General features: G+C 39.7%; 1 protein-coding gene across 5 annotated transcripts in view; it reads right to left on the reverse strand.

Moving 5' to 3' along the window:
• Window positions 1–20,560, reverse strand: part of AGAP1 (ArfGAP with GTPase domain, ankyrin repeat and PH domain 1) — a 489,058-nt gene that overhangs the window by 411,082 nt on the left and 57,416 nt on the right. Inside the window, exons 1-3 of one of the 5 annotated variants that reach the window (XM_075934054.1) lie at window positions 10,118–10,147; window positions 9,479–9,527; window positions 7,414–7,461 (exon numbers count right to left, since the gene is read on the reverse strand). The exons of 3 other annotated variants lie outside the window; for them this stretch is intronic. In XM_075934054.1, coding sequence (XP_075790169.1) covers window positions 7,414–7,461; window positions 9,479–9,527; window positions 10,118–10,132 — 112 coding nt within the window. In that variant the 5' untranslated portion in view covers window positions 10,133–10,147. Of the gene's footprint in view, window positions 1–7,413; window positions 7,462–9,001; window positions 9,305–9,478; window positions 9,528–10,117; window positions 10,148–20,560 lie in introns of those variants that run through there. One more of the 5 variants, XM_075934055.1, reaches the window with a different exon arrangement.

Consider the following 20,560-nt stretch of genomic DNA (forward strand, 5'->3'; position numbering starts at 1 on the left):
ATATTCTAATAATTAAGGAAAAAAGAAAGAATTTCCTCTTTGTACTCAATGTGAGAGGTGTGCAAATACAGCATTTGACGGAGAAATATTGCATACTCAATCACATATCATGTTACCAACAAAATGTCGATGAAAGGAAAAGGTGGGTAGAGTTTTGCACTTTAGATTTCTTGGCAACGTGAAAGGATGAAACAACAAAAGCAATCTTTTGGCAGGATGTATTAAGTCACAAATTACATAACCCAGTAATAAAAACCTTTGAATGATTAGAAAATCCTCTGTCAAATTTACTCCAATTGTTAACAAAAACTCTCGGCAGTCAGCCGCCTGGGCAGCCTTCACAGAAAACACAGCTTTATACAACAGGAATGAAGGGGTGGCTACTGCAAACATGAACACAGAACTGGGTAATTTTAAAATATAGCACAAACAACACTTCCTCAGCCTCAGCCAACCTCATATGTGAATTATGTCATAGCCCTCTGCAATGTTGTCTCTGATTCCCTCCCTGGAGTCTGGATTAAAATGATCTCCCAAAGTCTTCTTGTCCTGATCCATCAAGTTCCCAGGATACAGGACTGCAGCAACCATCTTTTTTCATTAAATGCTGTAAAGCTACTTCACTCCAAGTCATGGGGCTTTCAGATCAGGGGAGTAAGTCAGGATTTCATTGTCAGATGACTTCCAATGAAGCTTGAAGGAGAAAGGCTAATAGAAAAAAATAGGAAGCCAAAAGTGAAAATGCTGAGCACTGCCCACAGAAAGATTTGTAAGGAGCAATCACCAACTGGCCATTGCTGTTGCATTCATTACCTCTTCCCAGAATCCTTAAGTAGTATCATAGGGGTCCTATCTTGCTTTTCATTAGCAGATACTAAGTAGATCTGTTTTTCCTTAAGGGTTCAAACAAGAAGTATTGCATTTGAGAGAAAAGTTACCTTTAAAGTTAGATTCCCAACAGCAAGTCACAAGTGGGATTGATGTTTTTAATACAGGCAGTCCCCGAGTTACGCAGATCCGACTTATGTCGGATCCGTACTTACGAACAGGGCTTTTCTCGCCCCGGAGGACGCAGGCGGTGGGACCGCCCAGATGTGCCGCGTTCCCGCCGCCCCTGTCCTCCGGGGCGAGAAAAGCGGCTCCACGTCTCCCTGGTCTGCTGGGGAGGCCCCAGCAGACCAGGGAGACGCAGAGCAAAGCCGCGGAGGTCGCGGGCGGCGGGACTGCGGCGCGTCTGGGCGGTCCCACCGCCTGCATCTCCCTGGTCTGCTGAGGGGGGGGGCGCAGCTAGTGCGACACCCCCCCCCCCCCAGCAGACCAGGCTTTTCTCGTGGACGCCTGTGGTAGAGCAGCTGTGGCGCTGCCGGGTTGGTCAGGAGTGAACCAAAAAGATAAGATGACACTTTGGTCTACAGATCAGACTTCAAGTAGAGAATTTAATTTATAAGCAAGGGAGAAAAGTTATTAAATTTTGTACATACTTCTGCTATGCAAAGACATAGGTTGGGAAACAAAACTTCTAGACTCTGTTTAATCAATACATGTATAAGGCTGCTTGGGCTTTATCTGTCCTGCACAAGCAGGATTTCAGTTGTGTACTATCAATCCAGGAATATTCATGAGCATTAAAATCACTTCTAAAGGAATGCAAGGAAATTAGCAAAGGGAGATTGACCAAGCTGATAAATCTTACTATTTTAAGTTAAATAAAGCAAAAATAACCATCTTAATTGATTAATAATCAAAATTGTGCAGCAAAATTTCAATTTTCTTCTATCCATTATACAAAGTTAGTTACACCTTACCTAAGAGAGTAATATTTACAGTTTACTTCATCACATTGCCCAGCATCCATATCTGGAATAAGAGGAAATGGTTTAACTTCCAGGTCAATCGATGTTAAAGCTCTACATGGTCTAAGTTTAAAGAATAAAACAAATGCAATCTGAATACAATCACTGAAACAATACAGGCCACATCACACTATACTTAAGAAAAAGTGAAGTATATTGTAGTTTGTTTCTTCCAAGTCTTCACTATTTAGCTAAAAATCGACAATATTGACTAGGAAATAGGGATGTTAGATATCATGTAATTGAATAGTCATGTAACCGTGGGAAATCTTAGCAGTTACACAACTATTCGATAGTCCCCAGGGGTGGGGCCAGCAGCCAGCGGGCTCTCAATCCCACTCCTGAGTAGCCGCCTGCTACTTCGGCACAGCTGCCTCTGTAACTAGATCAATAGCTGGTGGGCTTCCGTGTCAACACCTCAATGAAATGAATGGGGAAGACTGCTGTTTCAGGCTAGATCATTGCATCAGCTTATTCGCAGCTTCAATATTGGAGTTCTCTCCATCATGAGATAATTCTGAAGTGAAAGCTTAGGTTCTCAAACACATGATGGCAGGCTCCAGGAAAAAAATATTCAAGGCACATACTCCTGGGGAAGGAATATTCTGTCAGACAGTTCTACATCATTCCTATTACCTTACACTGGAACATTTTATTAGCTGATCACAACAGAGAAACACAAAGAGATAAATGGAAACACAGATCTAGTTGGCAAGTATACTGAGCACTAACAGACAGGCACAATATACACATTTCAGTTATGAAAAAATTACTATAATTACCACTCTCAGCCTGAAAGGTTTTCTCGCTGTCAGGTGTGTCTGTTCTAGGGCCAGTCTGTCAGCTATGTGTTTCAGTCACATCAACAAGAATGTCACAGGCTCCTGACTTAGTCAGGGCTGGAGTTTTTTGTTTGTTTTTTGTTTTTGCTGTCGCCTGGTTTATTGTTTGAACACACATCACCACCCTAGACCTAAGCACTGAAGCAGAAGTGATTATGAATTCATTTGATGTCTCTCCTGCTTTGTTCTAGTCCCCAAACATGCATAGATATTTATCAACGTGCTCTACATAACCCCTCAAGTTTGTTTCATGTTTGGCTACTAGTCACAGTCCTAAAAACACCCTCAAGTCAGTTCTCGGATTGCCTATAATTGGATTTTTCTCCTCCCAACAGAGTAAAATGTTGCATTTCCAGGTCATCTACAAATCAGGGATTATTGGGTGACTTGTTTTTACTCACCTGATTTGTTTGGAAATACTTCCTACAATTTAGGAATACTAGCTCTGGCCTGCTCTGTTTATTACTGAAGGACTAAGTGACATCACAACAGGCTTATGCCATCGACACCTGTTCTGCATCTTGCCTAATTCCCAGTTGAGAGAGATGCCGCCATATTTAAAACATCCTGTTTCTCATCCTATCTAGCAAGATTAAATATTTCATTTAAGACAGTCACATGCATAGGCAAAATAGTTGCATCGGTACTAAAATTATGTAGACCAGGCTTTAATCTCAATATCTTTTTCCTCCCTGTAAGTGAAATGTGGGAGAGCAAAAATCACCTTTCATTCATGAACTGTCAGCAAAAGAGCTATCAGACTTGCTTTTTTCCAATGTTAAGTAGGAACAATGTTAAGAAGTCACTGTTCCTTTGGCAAATACTTTTTTTTGCTTTGCAGTACACTTTCAAAGCCTTCTGCCTCACCTTAAATTTCCTCTCATTCCAGCACATGTTTTGTCGAAAGAAAACTGTTAGGTGTTTATTCTTGTGCTATCACTTTTGCATGCTGTACCTGGCCTAACCCAAAGAGAGCTCTTGCAAATCTAAGTATAATCTGAGGCAAAGCCATTAGGGAAACAGGTCACTGCAGCAGAAATGCTGCTATGGGCATAATTAACACAACCCCCACCTCCATCCCCCCCCCCCCATCCCCCGCTGGAAACAAGGAAAAGTGAGAAGGTGTAATACAAGGTTAGTCCAATTATTGCTTCTTCCCTAGAGAAGATGATCACAGATTTTAAGATTCATTTTCACTTCAAAGGTTGATGGTACGCACATTAAGGACACATTTGCCACAACATTATTGACTTGTTGGAACTGGAGGGCTTCCGCATATTGAATCATAATGAAACTCTAAACTGTTCTAACATTAAGGTAAATTGAACATTAAAAATTTGGCACAAGCTTATGTTCAAATTTGGATGCTGACAATTATTCTACGTGGACTCAGGTGGTGGGAGTGAAGGAAATGCTGATTCCAGACTTACTTGTCTCCACATTTCTGAATTTTGTCTGAGCAGGTCAGGTGTTTTAAATCAAGCCCAATTATAGAGGTTGTCTCCAGGGCCCCAGAGATATAAAGAGCTTAATTCTTTCCTCTTGAATTTTCTCCCTTAAATATTATGCTGTATGATTTTTTTAAAGCATTGTACAGAGTTCTTACATGCATCCTAAAACACTGAATTAAAACAAAACTAAGGGTCAGCAATGTGGGTATATTCATGGAATGGCTGAACTGAAAACTTCAACTGATCAGTACACTAAAAATGTACTGACTAGCTGAGTACAATCATAATGACAAGCTTCTTTTTGGGAAATCTTTTGTAGAACTTGTGGTATCAACTGATTTTGGAGAGAAGGTGTACTCCTTTCAAGGTGGTCCTTACATTACACCCTCGGAGGTAGTCAGAGGGAGGCACTAGTAACAATGGTTATCTTGAGAGTCAGTGTGAAGAACAAGATCATCACTCAAGTCTTCTCTGGTTTTGTCCACCCACCGAGACAAAATCTGGGGAGAATGGTCATTTATGTAACCTCTCTCTGGTGAGTATACAGAAAGAAGCCAGCCTTGTAGGCAGCAAAGACAAAACTTAGTGAACACCCTCACATATGTACATAAGGCCATGTGGCCAAAGAATGAAAGACAAGTTCTGATTGATGTCCTGGATTTCAGAGTGACATCATGATATGCAGATACCAGGAAAAACAAAGCTGAGCAGAACACTGGTTGCTTGCTGGCCTTCCTCAACAACTGGCTAAACTCAGTTCCTATAAGGGAAGAATATAAAAATCCCTTTTTCCTCATATAAGCTGCTAGAGTAAAGAAATTTTACTAGGCTGAAACGCCACCTATTTTAGGTTGCATATAAATTAGAAGAAAAATAATAATTTAGTAGTTTAGATATTAAACGTATTGGTGTATTTTAAGATAATTTGTTGTACCCTGCCAGCCACTCCACCTGTCTCTTAGCCAACTGGATCTGTGGGGGCCAACAGATATTGCTTAAAAAAAATGCCTGACACTGGGACATGCATATCCCCACAGGTAGGATGCATATAGAGACCATCCCTTCGTGAAGATTTGCCTTTATCGATAGCCATCAATTAGTGGGAACTCTAATTCCCACTTTTTTTTAAGTGTGTCATCTACAGAAACTCGAGTTTCCCTGGGCTGCCAGAGATAATAAATTAATGCAGTCTACCAGTACATGTAGCGACAGTTAGCTGAAGACTAGCACAGCTGTTTAGGCAACTGTAGATCAGAAATATTCAAAATATTTTCAACATATTTTATAAGGATTAATGGATGTCTGCAGCACTGCCAGTTCTGTGGGTTCTGAGTTTGACTGTTTACCATTTCCGTACTGCTAATGCTATTTGCATATTTAGAACACAAGCCACAGGCCTCATAACATGGTGGGTTTGGGTTTTTTTTGACATTAAGAAATGTCAGTTACATCAAACAGAAAGCACACTAGCAATGCTTTAGTGATCTGTCCATCAGGCACTGCATTTCCCTTTGTTTTTTCACACTGCTACTGTCATTCGAGTCATACATAATGCAGCCCCATCTCAGAGTAGGAACATACATGACTCATTGCAAATAATTAAGGGAACATCTAATGGCGGTAGCGGTGTTGGGAGGAACTGTTGCCATGACAGCAGCAAAGAAAGGTGGCCCCATACTGATGGAAGAGAACAAACGTCCCTTCAATGGTCCTGTCATTAGCTGAAAGATGTAGATGACAGGAGGCTTAAAAATCACCATAAAATGGACAAATTAAAGAATAAATCATGTTATACTCTTCTGAGCTGCCACTCTGTTCTTTGTTTATCAAGCAGTGTTAATTGAAATAGAACATTCATTTGACGTAGTATTACAAGAACAACTCATTTTTCTGCACATAATTTTAAGCTAATTTTATCCATTTTTCTTTAAGAGCCTTTTAATGCATACAGGCAGTCCCCGGGTTACGTACAAGATAGGGACTGTAGGTTTGTTCTTAAGTTGAATCTGTATGTAAGTCTGAACTGGCGTCCAGATTCAGCTGCTGCTGAAACTGATCAGTTTCAACAGCGGCTGAATCTGGATGCCAGTTCTGACTTACATACAGATTCAACTTAAGAACCCCAGGCGTCCCCAAGTCAGCCGCTGCTGAAACTGATCAGCGGCTGATTCCAGGAAGCCGGGGGCAGAGCAACTCTGCCTCGGGCTTACTGTAGTCAGCCGCTGGTCAGTTTCAGCAGCGGCTGACTTGGAGACGCCTGGGGCAGAGCAGCTGGGGCGCTGCTGGGTTGCTCCAGTAGCGCCGCTCCTCGGCGCTACTGGAGCAACCCAGCAGCACCTCAGATGCTCTGCCCCAGGCATCCTGATTCAGCCGCTGCTGAAACTGAGCAGCAGCAGCTGAATCAGGATGCCTGGGGCAGAGCAGCTGGGGTGCTGCCGGGTTGGTCCAGTAGCGCCGAGGAGCAGCGCTGCGGGACCAACCCAGCAGTGCCCCAGCTGCTCTACCCCAGGTGTCGTGGGCAGAAAAGCCTGGTCTGTTGGGGGGGGAGGGGGCACTAGCTGCGCCCCCCCCCCCCCAGCAGACCAGGAAGATGTGGAGCAAAGCTGCGGAGGATGCCCGCAGCGGGACAGCCACGGCGCGCCTGGGCTGTCCCACTGCGGGCGTCCTCCGAGGCTTTGCTCCCCGTCTACCTGGTCTGCTGGTCAGACCAGGGAGACAGGGAGCAAAGCCTTGGAGGACCAGCAGACCAGGGAGATGGGGAGCAAAGCCTGGGCTGTCCCGCTGTGGGCGTCCTCCGCGGCTTTGCTCCCCGTCTCCCTGGCCTGACCAGCAGACCAAGGAGACGGGGAGCAGCTTTTCTCGCCCCGGAGAATGCGGGCAGCGGGACCGCGGCTCATCTGGGCATCCCACCGCTCCCGTCCTCCGGGACAAGAAAATCCCCGTTTGTAACTGTGGATCCAACGTAAGTCGGATCCACGTAACTCGGGGACTGCCTGTACTTTCCCATAAGGATTTTTGACAATTGCATCCACATAAATAACTTCTGAGGGATGTTTTTCTCCTTACAAGCTTAATGCACATTAACGGAAAGGATAATTTCTCACTTGAAAATGTGATTTCTTAATGTCTTGTAATATGCCAAAATTACATTCTCTGTGAGTTGAGCTTATGCTAGTACTCTTGCAATAGGCACCATCAGCTTTTACACACACCAACCATGAGCCATGCTGAGCAGAGCGATCATTAAACCACCAAAGGACCACTTACTCAATGGTTCCTCATCCTTCCACTGCTGCGCGAGTTCTCCTTCTGTACCTAGAGCCAAGAGTCCCCAGCATTACATGTGGTTCAACTAAACTTCCATTAAAAAAGCACCAGCTGCCTTCAGCAAAATTGGTCCCTCTTCAATTTGCCATTAAGTCTTAAAAAAAGGCCTCTAAACAAGTTTATGTTCTGTGTGCTTTAACATATATACACGCTCAGAAGTTTATATTTTCACATGAAGCATCTTATCACAGGCTGGCTGGCCCTTTAAGGGGAGTCAGGCCCAACCTCACTAGTGACAGTTCAGCTACCCTCTCAAGCTATTCCCCTCAGATTTGTATCAGATGGCTGAGGCTCTAGGTACAGTAAGTTCCCCCAAAGCCATTACCTTTTGAAGAAACTAATGGAAAAATCCAAATAAAAAAAGCCATCCGATCAGACAAGAAAAAGGTCAAAGATTGTTCCCATTCTTGGAGGGGGTAGGGTTTGCCCTCAGTATTAGTATTCAAGTTTTAGTAGTTATTTGATCTGGGTTCAGAATCATTTATGAATTCTCAAGTAACCAACCTGACACAAGTACTGCAATCTACCAAAAAATGATTCCTCTAAAATTACTGTGATCTCTACTCCAAAAATTGTGTAATTATATACTGTGTTCTTTTGTTCAGCAAACATAAGGGTGCTACTTTTCAATCGAGCAGATCAGACAAAATTTATTGTGAACTGAATCAGTCATCCAACATCAAATCATATCCATACATGTTTCTAAAGTTACAAAACAAATTACTAAACTTATCTTTGGTCAGTGCCAATTTGAAAAACTACTTTTAAGATCAGTGTACTGTTTAAATCAATAGACAACGTTTTAAAAGACCTCAGCATTCACTGTGCTAACTAAAAAGCAAAAGGAGGAATCTTTTTTAAACTGTCTGGTTAAACATGTTACAAAGCCCCCAGGAGTAGCATCATTCAAATAAATCAAGTTAAAAACTAAATAGTATTAAAATGACTAATGAAATGGTTATATGGAAATACCAGAGGCTGGAAAAAACCCTCTGATAAATGAGTGGGGAGATTTAACTAGGGAGAGAGGGGAATATGCAGCTCCTATATTCTCAGTGCCACAAGAGCAAACACTGTGTACCATCTGTTCACCTCAGAAATAGTGTTGGAACATGTGAATTGGCAGGTTACAGTGACAACTCAGATGAGGCTCACAAAGTTGTACACAGGCCAAATCTGGAAAAAAAAATCAACCAAAATCCCTTAATGATGAAATAAGTAGTTTAACTTAACAGCAACTAAGCAAGAATAGTTAACAGTTTAACCAAAGAGGCAAGCAATACTGGCCTAAGTTTGCAGTAAATAGTCATTTTAAAATGTCTACTTGAATTATATTCTATTTTTTCAGGTAAGTTACTCTACCTGAGTATTCTACCCAATAGCTTGGGTAGTTTTCACACAGAGCGCAGAGTCTAAGGCCTAGTCTACACTAATTCCTCCCCTGTCCCATCCGCCACATTGATCTAAGAGATGCAGCTTCAGCTATGCAAATAACGTAGCTGAAGTCGACACACTTAAACCTACTTACTGCAGTGTCTTCCATGCGGTAAGGTCAGCAGGGGCTGCTCTCCCATTGACTCCGTCTACTCTTCTTACCCTTGTGGAGCACCCGAGTTGACAGGAGAGTGTGCAGAGTGATTTATCATTATCTAAGCAGATGTGATAAATCGACTGCTGGGGGAAATCGATCGCTGCAGCATTAGTCCAACATTTCGTGGAAACGTGCCCAAAGTCATTGCTTAAGCTAGGATAGTCAATTACACTCAAGCTTGTTTAAGTTTTTTTACTTGCTACGCAGGATACTAGAATATCCTAATTAGTTGAAAATCATTTTTATTGATAAACATATTAAATTAAAGGTTTTCTTTTTAATTCAAAAGGTCTACATATTCAGATGGTCTACAACATAGCTGAAAGCCAGACAAATGTTAAGGAAAAGGAGGTTATTTCCTGCCATTTGAAAGTTATTTGCAATCCCAAAACACGATACAACCAATATACCTACCTGTATAGTCAGTGCTGAAATGTTGTATTTGGACCATAAAAGGGAGGAACTAAAAACAAACAGCTACTTTAGACAAGATAGCAGACATGTATTTAACTTGATTAAATACCTTGGTTTATAATCAAAATTGCTGGATTTTCTTTACAAACACAAAAGACTACTTACGTAACAGTATCATTCAGTTACTACTAAATTTAGACAAGCCATAAAGTCTCAGGGTAGAAGTATTCAACATGCTAAATTTTTTATTCCATTTTCCAAAGTGATTTAGAATGCTAAGTCTCATTGGCTTTCAGTGGGATGTGGTTTTCAAGTCAGTTTTGAAAATATTAACCAAGGTTTTTCTTTATTTTCTTGAAAGGGTAGAAAGATATGTGGTTAAAATTAGACCAAGCACAGGGCACACAGGCATTGTGCAAACTTCCCTATGCAATAGCTTTGCTTCTCAGTCTCCATTATCTCTATTGGATTCACTAAAAAGCACATTAATAGGATGAAAGCCCCAAAACTGATGGCCCAGGACCCTGGACATTGCATTCTGCATCCCAGATAAAATAAAATTCAACATATTGAATTGAATCCCTCATACAAGCTCAACGCTAGCTGCTAAATTTTTTCATGCAGGGCTTCAGAACATACCTTTAAGTTTTTCATAGCAAAGTAGTCTTGATTTTTGGCCAAGTTCTACCAAAGCCAATAATTTCAGGAGAGCACACTTGTTTATATTTCTGAATCAACAAGTAGAGGTCATCATGCAGAAAGCACATCAATCTCAAATGTTTCAGTCAGTTGGCAAACTACAGCATGTAGACTATGTCTGCAGCTGTATTAACTTTCAACAAGGAAAGGGAAGGCCTATTAGTACAAAAATACTCATGGCTATTGGTATGACAAAAGCACAGAGCACAGTTTTTTGCTCACATGCTACAAGATCAACAAGGAAGTAAGATGCAATAAATACCATTTGTTCAGAATAAGATGTACAAGTTGGCATAGTTATTACCTTTTAAACTGCACTTAGCTACTCTATAAATCATATCTGTCTCATTTCCCCCGATCTAAGTAATAATGGCAAAAGTATATAGACTTCACCACTGTCACCCTCAACTCACTGCAGTGTAGTATGCGACTTAATACCTGTTATAGAACTTGAGACAGATTTACAGACGATGCTTTCCTGAGATTGAACAAAGCAGTGTAAAAGCTCGATTCTCCATCGACTAAAGACCATCAAGTTAAAAACAGTCCAACAGCAATCAGTGTAAAACATCAACTAAAATTGGACTGGATGTATTTCTAAACAAGTACTTTTTCACAAAAAAGACTATATTCTAAAGTTGGTGGAGCCATCCCTGAAATCAATGACATGCTGCTTATTTATGACATTCTGCTTATTTATAGGAGTTCTCAGTTTGACTTCAAACTGTCACCCACTCTTCCTTCCCTTAAATTATTGTGCTTCTTTTTCCTACAAGCTACAGATAAAGAACAATCACTTTCCTTAAATCAATCTTCTGATCTATTCTGTTGTGAGGGCCAGGACTTTAACAGGGTTCAAAAAAAAAAAAAAGAGCTAGATAAATTCCTGCAGAATAGATCCATCACTGGCTGTTAGGATGGGCAGGGATGGTGTCCATAGCCTGTCAGAAGTTGGGAATGGGTGACAGGGGATGGGGTCACTTGATTCCCTGTTCTATTCCTTCCTTCTGGTGCACCTGGTATGTCTGTTCTTATGTTCTTAAGTTCTCTAGTATTTACTTTATGCTGTTATCATACACAGCATGAACAGTCACTGTAACAATGTGATCAGAACATTGACTGCCCCATCACAGTCATACGCTTGAATGATAGTATCAGTGTACCATGCTCACCTACTAACAATCCCAGCTTCAGCTGTGCAAGGTCTCCTGCTTCTCAGATGGAATCCTGCGCGGGAGCATGATAACTAACTTGCATGCATAACAACACAGAAGTATATACACACATATTCAAACACTTTTTTTGGTAAGAAAAGCTTCAGTCAAGTGAACAATCAGGTATTGTTCACAAAAAGTGAAAACTGAATTGCAAGCATTTCTCCGGACATCAAAAGAGGGAATCAAAAGTCAGAGTGAGTTCAAGAAAATGTACTTAGTCATCCTGTCAGGCTCACTAGTAAATCTGAGTAGACACTTGTTTACCTTGATAAAAAAAGAAAGAGCAGCTTGCCTTATTTCTTCCTTATGTTATTTTTCTGCTTCAAGGTGAAAGCTACACAAATCAAAATCAGTAACCTTCTTCACTGCATGAATATGCAAGACCAAAGGCATGAAACCTCACAAAGCTCTGTCACAAAAGTATTCCTATTTTACAGATAGGAAATCCGAATCTAAGCACTAGGTAATACTGCTTCGCTAGAGTTTGTGATGCCCAATTTCAAATTCCGTATTTTTTGGCCAAGAATAATTTCAAATCAGGATCTGCTTGCACAGTGCAAACAAAAGGACATTGCCACCAGCATTATGAAAAAATGCTGGAGATGGATTGGGCACGTGCTCAGGAAAGATGGAAACTCGGTCACAAAGATTGCTGTTCTCTGGACGCCTGAAGGGAAGCAGAAACGAGGACGATCCAAGACAACATGGTGCTGGATCGCTGAAGTAGAAATGAAGAACATGAATCACACTTGGGGCACTATTGAGAGGCTGGGCAGTGACAGACAGAAGTAGAGGACCTTTGTTGCTGCTCTATATGCCAGTGGGCATAAAGGGCAATGATAATGATGATGATGAAGATGACGACAAATTTCAAATTGCCATTTCTGAAGGCCTATATAGTCAACGTGTTAACAATGCAAAATGTTAGCACGCTACAAACTGGGTCCAATTCATCTCTCTCAGTATAATGCTCTCCTGTTTGTCAGAGGGAAAAGATACTGAAGGGTGGAAAGTGGTGGTATTGCTGTTAACACCTTCCCCATATTTTGAATCTCACAGCCTAAAAAGAGAGTATAAATGTTAAGTTTGCATGTTTTCTGTAAACAGTCTAAGCCTCTTTGTTCACTTATGTTTGGATACTAGGTGAAGTATGAATCCCATCATATTTGAAAGGTCTACTCAGTACTTATGTAAATATATGACCTCTAAGAGCCTTATGAGAGAGTTTAGAACTACTATTCCATCCGTTGCTCACCATATTTTGCCTAGTATTACAGCACATATGGTATGTAAGAATAGAAAACATTTGAGATCATTCCAGTAGCTAAGGACAACAGGGTGACATAAGGATAACAGTGGAAGCTTTAATTCTCCATTTCATTGCTTTTGGCAGACTAAATTATACTTGTTATTTTAACTATTTATTTACTCAGACTGTTTTACTTTAAAATATCAACTAGAAGATGCTTCTAAACATGTTAACAATGAAGTTAGCCAAGATCATTCAGGTTTCCAACAAACAAATGTTTTCTCCTGTGTTTCAAATTAATATTTTAACACAATATAGGACCATGCCTAAGCCCTAAATATCTAGAAACAGTGTACGTTTGTATGTTCACGTAATTACATTCCAAGTTTAATTATACAACTCCAGGATAGCCAGTGGAGTTTAAAATTAAACCTGTATATTGTTCAATGAATGCTTCGGCAGGGCTGAAATAGGTATAAGAAATGTTTCCAGCCGTAGCTAAAATGTCTAAAGACTTGGAATTCATTAGTCTCTTACCATAACACATTTTCAGAATGGTCTTAATCATGCTTGTTTAGAAGGCATCCATCTGAATTTTCAAACTATGCAATATTTTAAACAAATGAAAATGTGAGTAATAGATTTTTTTGAAGTTGGAGACACTGATGTCGAAGAAAAATGTTTGGCATGTTGTATTTGAAAAGCAGGCCTGATTTCTCTTTCAATGGCCAGATGCAAAAAGAAAAACGGATTTGACCATTTCTTCAGAAACCCATAGGACCATTACATGCTGAGTTTAAGGGAAGAAACTGAACATATGCTTATGCTGTGAATTCATTCTCTGGAGAACAGCTGAATTGACTATTTTGTTATGCTCAACTAAAATTTGCCATGTATGCTCACAAGTTAACCTGCTATGTTTCTCAACTATTTTTAAGGAAAAGCAGTCCTTTTCTTTTGATGTTCAAAGAAGAAAAGAATATACTGGATTCTCAGAGAAAGATTTTCAAGGGAAAACAATCTTTGTGCATGAAAATAAAAATCATAACAAAAACCATACTTTGTCAACAGTGTCGACTTCCTTTCCACAAGGGCCATTCTACTTCAAAAGCAATAAACTAATGTGTGTAGGTGTGTAGGGAATGACTGAATACTTCAGCTTCTTCTTTTCTATTACTCCTGGGCAGCTCAAGTCAGAACATTAAGCTGATTAATTAACAGAAAAGGAAGGCAGTATTTATGTGGGTAATTTAGCAACGTGTTTATGTTTAGGAGTTGTGTCTGAATGATATTACATCAAGTAACCAAGTATTTATTTGTTATTCCTAATCTGGTAGCATTTACAAAATACTCATGTCCATCAAACACAGGAAGACAACTCTTTTTTCCCCAGAACTGAAAATCTAAGTAAAATACACATAGTACCATACCACACAGCTAAACACTAAACATGTAACCTATTCAAAGCAGTGTTTGGAACCCGCAGCACCTGTTTATTCCCAAGGTAACAAGTACCAAAAAATGTATGGTTTTTTAAAGCTCACCCACTTTCTCCTCCACCAGGCAACCTATATGACAAACTGCTAACACCCCACCCCACCACTCCCAAACACATGCATAATTACTTCCATCCCCAAATCCAGAAAACCCAGTAGCAGTGAACATAAGAGCGGCCACACTGGGTCAGACCAAAGGTTCATCCAGCCCAGTATCCTGTCTGCCAACAGTGGCCAATGCCAGGTGCTCCAGAAGGAGTGAACCGAACAGGTAATGATCAAGCCATCTCTCTCCTGCCATCGATCTCCACCCTCTGACAAACAGAGGCTAGGGACACCAGTCTTTACCCATCCTGGCTAATAGCATTTATGGACTTAACCTCCATGAATTTATCTAGTTCTATTTTAAACCCTGTTATAGTCCTAGCCTTCATAACCTCCTCAGGCAAGGAGTTCCACAGTTTAACTATGCACTGTATGAAGAAGAACTTCCTTTTATTTGTTTTAAACCTGCTACCCATTAATTTCATTTGGTGGCCCCTAGTTCTTATATTATGGGAACAAGTAACTAACTTTTCCTTATTCACTTTCTCCACACCACTCATTTTATAGACCTCTATCCTATCCCCCTTAGTCTCCTCTTTTCCAAGCTGAAAAGTCCTAGTCTCTTTAATCTCTCTTCATATGGGACCCATTCCAAACCCCTCATCATTTTAGTTGCCCTTCTCTGAACCTTTTCTAACGCCAGTATATCTTTTTTGAGATGATACCACATCAGTACACAGTATTCAAGATGTGAGCATACCATGGATTTATATAAGAGCAATAATCCCTTTATCCCATTTTTAATGATTTTTAACATTGTTTGCTTTTTTGACTGCCGCTGCACACTGCGTGGTCGTCTTCAGAGAACTATCCACGATGACTCCAAGATCTCTTTCCTGATTAGTTGTAGCTAAATTAGCCCCCATTATATTATAGGTATAGTTGGTGTTATTTTTTCCAATGCACATTACTTTACATTTATCCATATTAAATTTCATTTGCCATTTTGTTGCCCAGTCACTTAGTTTAGTGAGATCTTTTTTAAGTTCTTCACAGTCTGCTTTGGTCTTAACTACCTTGAGCAGTTTAGTATCATCTGCAAACTTTGCTACCTCACTGTTTACCCCTTTCTCCAATCATTTATGAGTAGGAATAGGATTGGTCCTACAAGTGACCCTTGGGGAACACCACTAGTTACCCCTCTCCATTCTGAAAATTTACCAATATTTACCATAATTTACCATTATTACCAAATAACTGGCCTGAATAAGCCATGCTGGGTGTATCTGCACTGCAGCTGAGAGCATGCCAGCCTTCCTGGGCTGGAGGGGACACGCTCTCAGTTGCAGTGTAGACAGACATAACCTCTCTGCCCAAGAATAGAGCAAAGGGAAAAGGCTGCAGTGTATATACAAGCCAGTGAAACTCACTGAGGTGAGTCTGCATGAGACACTACCTAAAATGCAGGAAAGATGCACTCAAGGAGTTATACTAGGCAGAGTGGGCCGAGCGGAATGAGGCAGAGAATGATTATACAAGCTGATGCAGTTAAAATAATGCCAAGCAGAGATGTTTAGAGGGCACCCAAGACTAGACTAGCAGTCCACTTCACATTAGGAATGTGAAAGATTAACCGGTTGATCGGCTAACCGGAAAGCATCACCCTAAATAGGTAATACTTACCGGTTCCGGTTAACCATAGGGCTTCAGCAGCAGTTACTCCGTTACCTTTTTAACTGACTTTCTACATCCCTGGTTCATATCCCTACATCATCCATTAGAGTGGTACAATTCTGAAGGCATTGTCTCACTGGGGTTGGCTTGTTCTGAACACGATCATGCTCCCACAGGTAAGGGGCTTTTTAAATGCACTTAGAAAGGCAAGCAAAGAGAAAACAGTAATAATGGAACTTACTGATCTGGGGATCACTGAAAGCCAGGTGTCATGAAGAGCAGATGGGCTGAGGTACAACAAACCACAGAGCACAACCATATGCTAATTTACTATTAATTACCAAAGCTTTTCAGAACTGCTACAGTACTACACACTAGGGAAGTCTGTACCAATTAAACACATTCACAAAGGAATATTTTGGAGTAATTAACAATTTATATTAACTTCATTTTTCTTTTTATTCATAATTATCACTAAATAATGTAGCCTGGTAAACATAAGCACACCACTAGCTTAATTTGACCTTTTTCCTGCAAAAATTTCATCGCTAAAAAATGGTTGAAAAATACAGGATGTTGTTCTCTAGCACACAAAGCCCAACTCTTATTGCATGGAAAGGATGGTGGAAGTTCACCTAAATTGAAAAATGAACATTATAGTATCTAACTTACATGAGAACTGTAGAATACCAATTAGAGGCTCCTTGAAACTGGAAGTTTTTGCTTACAGGGCTTTATAAGGCTTGAATTAAAAGAAATCAACTTATGTTAGGCAAGTCAAGTCACATTTCTTATCACTTCTCTCCTACACCTTTAGTAGAAGTGAGTAAAATGCAAATCAAGAGATGAAAATACAAGCTTATTCTACACTACTGCCAGAGCTGCAGAATACAAGCATGCAGTTTCAGCTCAAGAACAAAATGATTTGACCCTGCCAGAGAACCAGCCTTGTTTGGGGCTAGCAATATCCTCCCCAGAGTTAAAGCTAAGATCAAACACATTTTTCAATGCGGTCTCAACCTGGCTACATGCACATACACTGTCTACACATTTTTCAAGTTTCTTCCTATTGACGGTGTGTGCACGCAAACATTATGTCACATACATGCCCATACAAGGAAGCCACCATCTGAAAAACCCTTCATCTATTATGACACTTTGAATTTAAGTCAATGCTAGTGGTCAGTTGTGTTACTAAATATTTTAATTCACAATTATTTCCCTCTATAGACAATCCTTAAAGAGACAAAGAGGAATGAAAGTAGGATAGAATGAACTGCTAAGGAATTTCCTTTCCCCTAACACATAAATCCCATTAGTTGTTAACTAAGTATTTGTCGGTTTGAATAACCATAACAGCAAAGCCCATTTCATAGATCATCTGGAAGGAGCCAAGCGCTCGAGGCTTTGCCCCTGAGATCTCATTACCAGAACCAAGGGCCCCAGCTGACATGAATTATTTACTGCAATCCTGCACTTATGATTATGCACATGCATTAGACACTGAAGGTGCATCTGTGCCCCAGTTTAAACATCCATGTGGAATCAAAGCCCAGTGACTGAATAAAAATGAATGTCATACCACAGACAGGGTAATGGTAGCTAGCTAACTGCTCTAGAATTCACCAAAAGGAGGATAAACAGTGGGTTCTTATTGATAGCAGCCTTTATTTCTGCTCTAGTACACACTAATTCTTCCAATAAAACTGGGAAACGACAAAGTGAAAGCAAACAGTTAATAAAAATAACCATTTCAGGTGTATTAATGCTAGTCACCTCATTTGTAAAAAAGTTCACTGACAATAATGCAATTTTACTCATTCAAAGGTTGTCACCTATTCATAATCACATGTACACAAATCACCAATACATAAAAAAAAATTGCTACATGGGCATGTGTTTGAACAAAAGCACAGCCATCCAGACAAAACGTCCATGTGCATTATCATGCTTATCAGCTTCAGCCTCATCTTCCCCCAAGCGTACGACTAAATAAGGAGATTTAGATGTAAAAAGAAACAGACAAATGCTTAATTTTAAAAAGTCAAGTTCTGATATTAAGTTATGGAAAATCTTGAAACCTTCATTTATGCCTTTACTGTCTCCTAAACTAGCATGACTCCACAGAGGTACTACATTGAGGAATCCCACAGTAAAAGTCTTATCCTCTCCACCCACCTCTGGAATTGCCAAGTAGAAGCTTAGAGCTTTTTTTTAAATGTTAATACTAAAATCACGTCCCCATCTAACAGCTATCTAAATCTCTATTATGCGGTAACAGCAAGGAGAGAGAATTCATGATATTCATGCTGAATACTGTTCCAGCATACCAAGTACATACACTATATAAACACATTCTGAATGATCATCAGCCATGTGATTAAAGCGAGAATAATTCCTGATGTTTTATAAGGCTTGTACAAGGACACCCCAGCACATTCTCTGGATATCAAATCAACAATTTTCAAAATGCGCCAAATTTATTATTTCTATGTCAATATGCATTCAGACCCATCACCTTTCAGCATTAATAATGAGTTATAACTGCCTGTTGGTTTTACTGATAAATGAGGACAAAGACTTGGCTATTCACAGTGCTTCCAGAATGTCATCTTACTGTTTTAGACTCATCAGAACGTATTTTGTCCTACTCTGCTTTTGGTTCATTGCTTCTGGGGAAGAAAGAATATTTAAGCTTGAGATCTTTCCTTAAGCACCTTTTCTTCTCCTTCCCTGAACTTTACTCATTATGGGAGCATTTTATTGCTTTTTAGAAGGTGACAAGTCATTCATCTGCAATTCAACTGAAATATGAAAAGCAATTTTATAAGCTTCCCCACAGTTCACCAGTGTTCTCTCACTCTGGCACACTATATTTAGGACCAAGAGGTCATTTTGACTCCATACCTTTCCTTCAACAGAAAGATATGATGCTCTAATATTTAGAGATGTAAAAATCCTGTTTAGTTAGTTAATTGGTTAAAAGGGGAGTGGGTACCTGGCCTGAGCAGCCCCTGTCCATGGGGGCTGGAACAAGTGATGCTTACCAGTTAACATTTCACATTCCTAATGATAATAGGCAATATTAATGTTCTACTTTTACGAGTTGAGTAATTTTGTAGACTATGGAAGAATGCAACACTTAATCAAAGTTTTATTTTTCAAACCATTGTATGTAAAACTGCCTTTTTCTTTAGCAAGACTAAGTATGAGAAGCTGAAATAGCCAAGTAATAGATTATGGACTGTTCTGATTACATCATACTGGTCCCGAAAACCCCACCCAGTAGGGATTTAGAATCTGGCTATCCTCCTAGATCCATTCAAGTCTTATAAATAACTATATAATTCACAATATTTTAAACACAAACTGATGAGAAATGCACTGATGAGCACACATTGAAAATGTTAATGATTAAAATGTGAACTTGAATCTATACTACTTTTATGAATACCCTAAACAGGGTAAACTGAACTCTTAAAGACCATAGGAGCCAAGTGCTTTACCAACTTTGTTGCTCTGTTTTTAATTAATAGTTTAAAGTTACTAGAAAGTCTCTTTTTGCCTGATCAACTAGAACAAATCTTAGAACTACTTAAAAACATTACTTTCCCCCAGAAACCACACCTACTGTCACTTAAATATAAGAACCCTAAATAAAAAATAAAAAGGACATCAAAATATCATCTAGTCCAGCCTCCTGCACTAAGGCAGGACAAATTAAACCTACATGATCTGACAGGTATTCATCTGTGCTATTCTTAAAAACCTCCAGCGAACAGGATTCCATCACCTGCCTCAGACACCCATTCTAGAGCTTAACTATCCTTAGTGTTGGGAAAGCTTTTTGTATTATCTAAACCTGTATAGCTTTTTTTATTCCCAACCCACCTCGAGACCACTGTTTGTTCATGGTGATAAACATGGTCCTGTTACACATGAATGTTAAATCAAGAGATAATTTTTTTAAGTTCTGCTCTAAGATTATTTTGGAGAAGTTCTCTGGCTGGTGTTTACTCTCAGATCAAACTAGGTGACCAAAATGTCCCACTAAACTATTATCCATTTCTTAGATTGGTGTAACCAATTTTTCAACAGGCCTTTTTCCCCCAAAGATATTTATCAGTCATCAAACCCCAGCAATATCTTATGCCCAACTACCAGAAAGATTCAGAAAACAATTCAGTTTTGATTTTATGAATTATACATTTGTATTTATATTTAAAATGTAAATACCCACTGATCAAACTTCACTATAAATTTTACATATTTAGAATTAGCCTTTAAAATACAGGTCTTCCTGCTCTTCCGATTTCATTTGTAACCAAACTCAAGAAGGCAAATGATAGGACTATATAAAATGTTGCGTAACAATTAGTTTCTCATTTGGGATTTCCTTCACATGCTAAATACTGTAAGTAAAAAAGGATTCAAGTCAAGTATCAGATTTACGCAATTTTACTAAATGTATTTAACGAGAAAGTCAACCTATATTTGAAGACAACAATAGGAGGCACAGAAGAAAGCCTTTATTAAAAAAAAGGCAAAGCCAAAAAATGGAAAGCTGAAAGGGAAAGCCCCTTCCAGCTTCAGACAATCAGGTAACCTCTTAACAAGTTAGTCAGTGGGCAGACTAACTCAATTCCTCACTTAAGAGTTTCTCATACAGTCTTCTGAGACAACTTGGAGGCAAGATACAGAA

The sequence above is a fragment of the Pelodiscus sinensis genome, chromosome 7 (genome assembly GCF_049634645.1).
Source record: "Pelodiscus sinensis isolate JC-2024 chromosome 7, ASM4963464v1, whole genome shotgun sequence".
In the NCBI taxonomy this organism is placed as follows: Eukaryota; Metazoa; Chordata; order Testudines; family Trionychidae; genus Pelodiscus; species Pelodiscus sinensis.